The sequence below is a fragment of the Heterodontus francisci genome, unplaced genomic scaffold, assembly GCF_036365525.1.
Source record: "Heterodontus francisci isolate sHetFra1 unplaced genomic scaffold, sHetFra1.hap1 HAP1_SCAFFOLD_534, whole genome shotgun sequence".
NCBI classification, from domain to species: Eukaryota; Metazoa; Chordata; class Chondrichthyes; order Heterodontiformes; family Heterodontidae; genus Heterodontus; species Heterodontus francisci.
In genome coordinates, this window is record NW_027141511.1 from 336,828 (window position 1) to 346,894 (window position 10,067).

General features: G+C 39.5%; 1 protein-coding gene across 1 annotated transcript; it reads right to left on the reverse strand.

Moving 5' to 3' along the window:
* Positions 1-1,810: 1,810 nt before the first annotated feature.
* On the reverse strand, positions 1,811-2,689 carry LOC137363941 (G-protein coupled receptor 39-like). Its single transcript, XM_068027446.1, has one exon. The coding sequence runs from the start codon at positions 2,687-2,689 to the stop codon at positions 1,811-1,813; it is 879 nt and encodes a 292-aa protein (XP_067883547.1).
* Between the last annotated feature and the right edge of the window lie 7,378 nt (positions 2,690-10,067).

Here is a 10,067-nt window from a genome sequence, read left to right on the forward strand (position 1 = left end):
TTATTTCCTTAGGTAAAGGCATCACAGGATATGGAACAACGGCAGCGAAACGGATTTCACGTGCAGATGAGCCACGATATGACTGAATAATCGAAAACCGTAGAGGCTGAATTGTCTACTCCTGTTTCCACAGTGCTTGAGATTGCCATGCAAATATCCATTCTTTCTGTAAGGGAACAGTTAATTCTGTAATTGTACAATGGGAGGCGCCTGTACTAAAACAGTTCAGGTAAGATTCTGGTGCAGAGGGGCTTATTATTATCACGATTATAAGTTGACTGCATATTTAAATCGGGAAGCAAAAGTATCTGGACCTGACTGAGTCAATATAATACATTCATTTACCTGTTTCAAAGCAATGAATTGAAATAATTGGTTTTAGGTTTGACTGCAAAATTATGAAACTGTTTTATTCAGATATGCAAGACAACTTTAAAAACGCTTATGAAAACATTTCATGCTGGCACCTTCTTGATTGAAAGCCCCTATCTTGCGTTCTGAGTTTCTTGGACATTCGAAACAGCGTCAATCATAACCAATATAATTATCATTATTTACACTGGTGCAATTTTAATTATTTGGCCAAATTCAATGCCTCGGTCTGAATACCAAATTGCAAATCTTTTGGTGAAAAACAGAATAAGCCTGAGCTATTTGTCCACATTGGAGGAACAACAAACTGCGTCAAACTGATCACTTAACGTTAACTATAGTAAATTGATATGTCAATGGAATGTATATTAACAAGTTAGAAAAAATGCAATAGTAATACTGGAGCAAACATTTCATACAGAATATTGAGCAACAGCAATCATTAGTCGGACACCTCCTTTTATAATGCACAATTCATTGGTGTAATCACTTTCATGGAATACCGACCACTGCAAGAGCATGATAGTAAATAGCATACACAAGACCATTTGCTGGTTGATGCATTTTGTGTCAGCAATGATGGCATCTGTTCATGCTAGATGCATACACTCTGACATGTGTTTTCTGAATTATTTGAAGGCACTTTAATATATATTTGAGGGAGGCTTCAGGTGACATAATAATCATTAGGGATATTAGATATGGTTAACTGAACAAACAAACCGTGATAGATGCTGTTATGTTTTATCCAGCGATGCAATCTTATGTATATATCGATATCAATCCATGTGGCTCCATGTATGTCTATATATATTTCTATGTAGATATCTATTATATGTGTGTGTGTGTGTTTATATATATGTCGGAGAGAGTTGGTATCGGGGGAAATGGGATTGAGCACGGTCTGACTGGGTGGGTTTTGTGCCAGTTTTGAAGGAGTGGAATTTAGCACCAAGACTGAGGCAGAGTTAGCATAGTATCTGATGGAATAGGACTTAGGGCCAGGTCTAACTGATGCTGGCAAAACTAAGGCAAAAAATATCTTTCTTCAATATAAAATCAGAAATTATTATCCAGCAGCGGGAGGTGCAGTTTAGGACTGCAAAGGAAAAAGATGGTGAGCGTGGAGTTACATTTTATGTTTCATTTCTGCAGTTGGTGTTCAATGAATTTCGATGGACTTCAATGCCTGAGGAAGTTTATAACACATGGTCAACGCGATTCCACCAGTGTAGCTCAACTGCCGAAGGCGATCTTTTCCATTGATTCTATGACCCTGTCCCTCTCTACTGCACCCAAGAATGTTGCAAGATTATGTGTTAAAGTTACAGAGATCATTTGTTTATTTTTCTTGCATGAGATTGCTGTATATTCATTAACGAAGCAAGAATTTGTAAAGAAATTGATGTCGATATTAACACATCTTTGTTTTTCTGCATTAATTCAATAATTTGATAATTGAAACCATTGGATATTTCACGATTTTCTTCAGCTCCTCTCTGAACTTTGTCTGGGTCACTGCATAAATACACGTGTTGTTGCAGCAACTCAAAAGGAGAAGCATATAGCCAGCCTCCTGGAGGATATATATGGGGTCGTCAGAACCTGTGTAATTATAAGTGTTTGTAATTTGGTAATATAAATAATGCACAGCAAATGTCATCCACAAGAGTATAAAACTACACGATATAGTTAGAAGTAAAATGATGGACCTTCTCCGAATCTCCATTTCCAGATCATTCTCCTTTTCACCATTTCGCTTGCCACGGAGTGCTTTGCGGATTCTATTGGTGACTAAAATATGCTTCACTGTCAGTGCGTTAAATAATGCGATCGAAATCAATGGAACAAACGGGGTTAAAATATGGTTAAGGAACGAAAACGCTCTCCACGGCGATGACGTATAAAAGGTGGATTCGAAGGTACAATACCAGGGTACATTGTTAATAAAATACAGAGCTTTTAATGCAAAGTACCAGGGGATGTTTCGTAAACAGCTCAATGCAAACACTGTTCCTATAATTAACGCTGCTGCATCCTTTGTGCAATATTTGGTTTTCAGCTTCCGCCAACAAATAGCCACATAGCGGTCAAAGGTGAAAGCCACCGTTAACCAGACTGAACTATCTTTGGCGGCATAAATCAGAACCATTTTGAGTCGACACAGCGGCGTAATGGACAGGACACTGGCTGGGAAATAAACGCCAATGATCCGGCTCAACACCACACTAGTGATAACAACCAGCAGATCCGCCACTGCCATGGCCACCAGGTAGTGAGTGATACATATGGAGAGACCGCAATTCCGTCGGGACATGATCACAATCGTCACTACGTTAACTGTGGGAAGGAGAAAAAAAAATACTGACATTAATTGCTAGCCTATCAGGAAAGTGTCCATTCGCATGTATTCAGTTAAATACGTAACGATTGTTTATCTTTCTGAATGTTTGAGTGAAAGCGAAAATTCAAAAAAGATAAACGTTTAAAATTAAGTATGCATTATATCCATTGAGTGATTATAACACAATATTTAAAATGAAACTAAACAATTATTAGGAATCAATTCGAATTAATTATAGGAAGGAGGCTGGTGCGGAGCATCATTACAGCATAGACATGTTGTGACAAATGGCCTGTTTCGGTGTTGAAAGCCCTTGTGTTATTCTATGCAATGAATAAAACAAAAATCTTCATCTGGATGGCGAAGAGGTCAAAGTGACTTAGAACAAGCAGTGGCCACAGTCTGCGAAAAAAAAAGATGATTGTGATAGAAGTAAATAGGGTAAATAAGATACTTGAATTAAATATTGAAAGCAGCTATTCGTTGATATCGGGTGTCACCTTGGATTAAGAACAAATTTAATGTTAAGGTTGCTAATTAACAAGGACACTGTAACTAGAATACACGGTGCATAGAAGGAAAAACACGAGCCAAATGCCAGCGGAATGATACACGTTCCGCTATAGGAATTAGGGATCTTTGAACCTCAATGACCGAATTGAGATTCTGTCCCCCGAAAGGGGACTAATCCGTGTCAGGAGCAAATTAGTTTCTGTGGGAGAAAGATCCATTTGGTTGGCCATCCGTGTTCCCTCGGGCTGGTGAATGCCTACGTGCCTTGTGAGATTGTAAATTGGGAGTTATGCAAGGAACAGGCTGGGACCAAAGGCAGGAATAAAGATCTGGTAAAGTTGTCCATGGCTCACTGAGATGTTGGGAGTCCAGAACACTGAACCAAACGATGGAATTCCGGAGGACTGAGCGCAGGCGTGACATAAAGAATGGACATAGTCAGTGGGCGACAGCGAACAGCACGGTGTTAGAAAAGCGATTCATCTTTCTTCCCCCCTTGAAGAGTCTTCTTAAAACTTAGCTCTTTGACCAAGCATTTGGTCACCACTTACAAACCTCCTCACCCCACCCCCCGCCGCCGCCCTAAAGTCACTTTATTTGATTCGGTGTCACATGTTGTTTAATGATATTCCGGTGAAGCACCTTGAGACGACGTTAAAATCACTATTGCTGTTGCTTAAGTTCGTATAATTACAGATCAGTTCGTAATATTCGATATTTTTGTTTATTATAGACTGGATGTTTGGAGGAAATCATTCCTTCCATCACCAGTACCTACATTCGCCGAATTCAGAATAGTTCTTCCATAGCTTGGTGAATTTATAGATCAACCTAATAATCTCGATTTCTTGCTTGTGTCAGCCGGTCTCTGAATACTGACAGGGGTGGAGTCAGTATATTGCGTAGTACTCACTGATTATAGAGGGCAGTCTATGTATGAAATTGTGTTATTAACTTTGTTTATTCTGATTGCCAGGTGTCAATCACAACAAAGCAGCGAAAACGGCTTAGGTTCCCCGTTTCTAATGAAATCATTAAAGTATCGCAAAGGAAATGGTTATAAGTTTGAAAAATAAACCGGTACGTTTAAGGGCATACCCGGAAAATGTTTCTCTGAGTACATGGAGATCCTGGCCACACTTCCCACGAAATTGTGAATTTCTGGATGTTGCTAATATGCTGAAAACTGAATAAATTATTGTATGCTTTAAATAACTGTCAAAGCCACATATAATCAATTAATCAACTTTAATCATGTCATATGAAAATGTTCATTGCGCTCACAGACAACCATATCATGTTGATCTCTACTAAATTCAATCTTCGCGCTGCAGCGAAGAGGATGAACATAATAATTACATTTTACTTGAATTGTATGTCCGTTTAGCTGCGCTGCTCTCGTTATCAGGAATGGGTATAAACTTTGCATTGTGATCTGTCTTCCAAAGTAACCTCAGAGCTCGGCCATACACAATATAATAATCCTGGTTTCATACAATGATGTGCTATTGGTGGATGCATACCAAAGCGAAATTGTGCATTCGCAATAATCAGACTAGGTAGGGTCGAAAATAGCTATTTGGCGTGACCCTACGCGGCAGGTCACGTCAGCCGCTTGTTCTAAGCTTGCCTGATGTTTAGTTCCATTCATTTTAATAGAATTGAAAATCATATCGGGTATAGAGACGGGCTATTTAATCTGCTGCTCAAGACGACTTTCGACTGCATCGATGCCGGATCTCAGACCTAGAACAGACACGATCTCTGATCCCCGATGCCTGCCGGTGAGGTCAGTGTCTGGAGATAAACTGTTGACAGTAGCTGAATCAGCAATGATCTGTTCCGAGGTCAGAGGACCTCGCCGCCCTTTCTGTCGGGGCTGCTCCTTGAAATCTGGGCAATCTGCCCCAAGGCCAGTGCTGTCCATTGTATATAATAGAGGGGGAGGAGTCTGTGCAGATTAATATTGATGTTAGTGATTGAAATAGATATCATGTCAATGTTTAAGCATTAACGGGGAATTGTGAAAGTAATATGGGAACAGGGCAGAATTATTGGAAAGGAACTGCTGATCACGTGGATTATAAACACCAACAGGGACTAATCTGCCATACTTGCTGTGCATTCAGCGTAACTTCAGTTTTGGAATACAATAATCTACTGTAAGAACATGAACGGTCTTCAGTGGTATGCTTCACACTGATACATACCGCAAATGGCTGGGATCATTTTCAGCAGCCAGGCCTGCAAGTTACTCTGAGCGAAGTCATCCTGTAAGCCAAAAAGGCGTTTCTTTCTTCTTGTTTGTAATGGGGGCACGAGTTCCTAATTTTAAATGGTTTTTCACCTTCTCGAAATAACAGGCCGAAGACTCAGGTTGGATTCTGTCTTGCTCATGTCTAATTTCTGAGTGATGCATTTTGTCGAACCACAAAGGTCACAGAAGCTGTGAGCAATGAAACCATTATCGGGTAGAAATTGGTCATTGACGGTAGTGTGGAAAGGAGCGGCATCACACTGGCTATATTCCCCGCCCCATATTCAGTCTATTGCAGTCAATAGAATTGAATATCAGGCGAGCTACATAACAAGAGGCAATTGCGATACAGTCAGATTTGAACTAATGCCCAAGACGAATTTCCACCCATATAAATATTAGTTACAATACATCACTCGAAGTAAATGTGATTCAACACATCCCTGAGCACAGGAACACATATTTCAATCAGGATGATCGAAGACACAACCGAATGTCTTTTTCATCCTCCATAATCTTTTAAACAAATGAAAGAGGAAGATTGTGGAAACGCATCCAAGGAGCAGCACGGTGAAATGCAACAGTTCGCCTCTTGCAGCTGACCCATTAACTCAGTTTGCAAAAGATATGTATTGTGATTGCGTGTCCCAGTTTGTACATCTATCAGCACCCAGATTAATGTCAATTTAATGAGTGAGCCCTCTGCATGAATCTCTGCAGGAGATTGCAAGTCATTTGGAAAGGAAAATAAAACGGTAACATGTTTATGTTGGAGAAGCAAATATATTACCACATCAACAATCAATGCAAAATGTAAGCTTTAGCCATAATTCAGACCATGTTGTTGGTTAAAGACCTACTAGAGAAGAGATGGCTATTTAGAAAATGCATGGATACACAGTTACGACCAAGGTAGGAGGAGTGCAATTTTTAATCTAGTCCACCTTCTCCACAGGTCGCAATACAGTTTTCAGTTTCCTCACTTCCTAATACAGCCAATCATACACTCTACTTTCCGTAGAATAGAGCACATTAACCAGGTTTTTTTTTTAATGAACGACACAATTATGACTTTACTATAGAACAAATCATAACGAGTAATGAAGTGAAGCATAAACAAACACATTTTAAATTTTAAAGTTTCCTTTTTACCTTCAACCCTCACTCGCTCTCTCTCTCGCTCTCTCTCTCTCTCTCTCACACACACACACTGATTATCCGGAAAAATAAAAGTTTCTTTTTAAAAAAAATTCAGAGCTCTGTTACAGACAAAAAGGCACTTGCGATGATTACTTGGTCATTTTTTTTTAAAGAAAACTGCAGATGAGATGTTGTTCCAAAACTGGCATACAGTCTGAGTACACGTAGAAAGTTAACTAGGATCTTTTAGAACAGCTCCTTTCAGGCAGCGTTGAGAAGTATTTTTAGCAGACTTTCTTCAAAGACAGGAGATGAGATAAATTGACACAGCTGACTTCTCAGGGTCTTTCAGAGATGCTGGAAAGCGAGCTGGGTTGTGGGCTTTACTTCCTTTAATTCTTCTTCACGCTAACTTTATCAGCTGCTCACTCGAGAAGGTAAAACACTGACCACTGCAACCAAAATCTTGTGAGTTTTCTGCCCTCTCAGGTGCGTTGCTGCTGCTGGGCTTGTGCAATCAAGGGGCGCTGCCGATTTCTCTACCCACAGTTTCCCCCGTAACAGGGTTTCTGTTGACATTTTAATTTGAGTCATGTGACAACCAGTAACCATTGTTGCCGAATTAGTTCATTCAGTTCCCTCTTGAAAAGGAAAACTGGTCCAAGAGTTATTCAGTTTGACTATAAATTCATCAAAAAATATTTTAACAAAAGCAAAAGAATCACTTCCATTATAAGTGAGGTTGTTATTGGAGACTCTGCAATTGACATAAACAAATGTAATTCATAATGAAAATTCCAACAATATAATGGCTTACCTGGGATTCCTACAGCACCTAAAACTGGATAGAAAATAAGATATACTTGATCCGTTACTGGTTCATGCATTTTAGTACAGGTAAAGTGGGGCGTCTTTTCGTGCTGGAGACAGCAACTCCACTTGCTTTGCGAAACAGTCCAAGGATCTTTTACATACACTTGAGGGAAGTCTCTGGTGAGATAATTAAGCAACAACATTATTGAGGTTAGTTAGTCATTAGAACAAACAAATTAGAGCAAGTGTTCATCATTGTTTAATTCAATGCGATATTGGACTTTGTCACGGCATTGTTCGTGATCCATGCAGAGCGAGAAGAGCCCTGGTTTAATCCCAGGCTTGAGGCATCTGGCCTCAGTCTCTTGAGTGTAACTGTTCGCACAGCGCTAATCAGATCAAAGCTGGAAACTTTCTGCAGTCTCCAATCATCATGTGTCCTGCAACAAATACTACATAAGAAGCACAGCGTTAAGCTGCTGCTTTATTTAATTTAATTGTACTTTACGTTCATAAAACCACTTCAGAAAATGCGTGTCATGCCTTTCAGGACCTTCATGGAGGCGATAGGAGGTGGGGGGGGGGAGGGGCAGTGGGTACATGAATGCAGCTTCTTACTTTATATAATCGTTGCAGCACTAGGGAAAATATTTTTTCTAACCGTGTTAGGAGTCAGAGGTCCATGAATGACATACTGGGCCATTGAAAGGCGCTTTGAGACAGATTTAAATGGAATTCTAACGTATTGAAGTGGGGTCACATAACGAATTGTATCATCATTCTTCACTCCAGTAGAAAATAACCATCTGCCACTTACAAGTTGCGCAGTAGGTAAGAAAATTGTACACATTAAAATGATTGAGGATATAATTTTAGACAGAATAAAAGTCCTTCTGTACTGCTGTTCAGAGAATGGTTAAAGAGATGAGACACGAGATTTGTAAACCCGATCATTAACATCAAAATCCTGGAACTACCTACCTAACACCAATGTGGGCACACTTTCATCACACAGACAACAGCAGTTCAAGATGAAGATCCATCATCATTTATCAAGCGCAGCCAATAAAAGTTGTCCTCACTAAGTGACACCAACACCTTAGGAATGACTTTTTTAATCATCATAAATATAATTATCGTTATAAGGAATGAAACAACGATACTAAAACCACAATTTCTAAAGGTGTAAAATACAGCCTATCAGGGTGGTCCAGGAGAAGGACATTGATCTCGTCACTTTGTGTAAGGCACACCGTGTATGCCGAGGGAAGGTTTCCTGAGAGGATTTCTTTCTTTCTCTCTTTTCAACCATACTACCAAGGACTGTTACAATGTGCGTCCTTGCTGAAATGAAATTTTGGTGCACAGAAACTTTTTTGGCTGTGGTCCTCCCTGGCGTTATCATTTTTGGTATAATACCTTGCAGCACAAAGCAGCTGGTTCTTTTGCAGCTGAACACATTGCAATGGAATTAAACCAGTTTCACCAAAAAATACTATCTGAAACAATGCACAATAGAATAATTACTCCTCTACTTCTTCTTTCCCTTCCTAACCTTATTGAAAATGCGAAGAAGAAATCGACGTGCATGAAACCTGATCGGCATTCAGCAAAAGAGAGTTGGCGACTGACACTGCAAGGTAACATACGCTCTTAGCTATAACATTAAGTGAAGTCACAGTTCAGGATTGGTGGAATTACTGGCTCCTACAGTGTAAACCTGCTAACGGGTATATCTACACAAAAACAGTCAGAGGTATTAATGCGGATTTAATGCAGAGTATAAGCTGTTTATCCGCCAGGTGCAGAAACTTTACTTGACAAAAAAGCCATAGGCAACAAAAGAGGTAAAGGAGAAAAAAGACAAAAGCATGCAAAAAGCGCACAGAATAGCACTGATGCTGGCGATAATGAGAGATACAAGGGAGAGCAATAGGTCCCCGAAACATAGTAAGAGTATTAGAAAGGGAGTATGGAAAATAACTTGCCAGGGCTATCAAATTTAACACATTTTTCCGAATTATTTTAAGGAAAAGAGGATGTTCAGGAACAATGTGGGTCCCTTGAAATCTGGTAATGGTGATATTGTAAACGAAAATAAGGAAATAGTGAACACATTGAATAATTTATTTCTAACTAGTGATAGATGAAAAACAGGAGAGGTCAAAATAGACTGAGTAGACCATATACGTAGATCATTAATGTGTCATAGAAAGGCAACGAAAACAATCAAAAAGTCTCATGGAATGTTGAACTTCATGACTAGTTGACTAGCGTACATCGGACTAGATGTTATTCTATTACTATACAAAGTCCTGGTTAGACCATATCTGAGGTATTGAGAGCAGTTCTGAGCAGCGCACCTTAGGAAGGATGCAGTGACCTTGGAAGGAGTGCAGCATAGATTTATCATAACAATTACAGCGAGAGATTACACAAACTGAGGTTGTAGTCCCTGAAATTTTGAAGTTTAAGGGGTAATTTGATCGAAGTCTTCAAGTTATGATGGACACCGATAGGGCAAATGGAGAGACATTACTGCTTAGTGAGTTCAGTATAAAACTAGAGGACAAAGCCAAATAATTAGTGCCAAACCTTTCAGAGGTGAAGTTCGGAAACATTTCCATA

Coding starts and splice junctions, on each gene's coding strand:
- LOC137363941 (XM_068027446.1), bottom strand. CDS start 2,689: ATGTCCCGACGGAATTGCGGTCTCTCCATATGTATCACTCACTACCTG.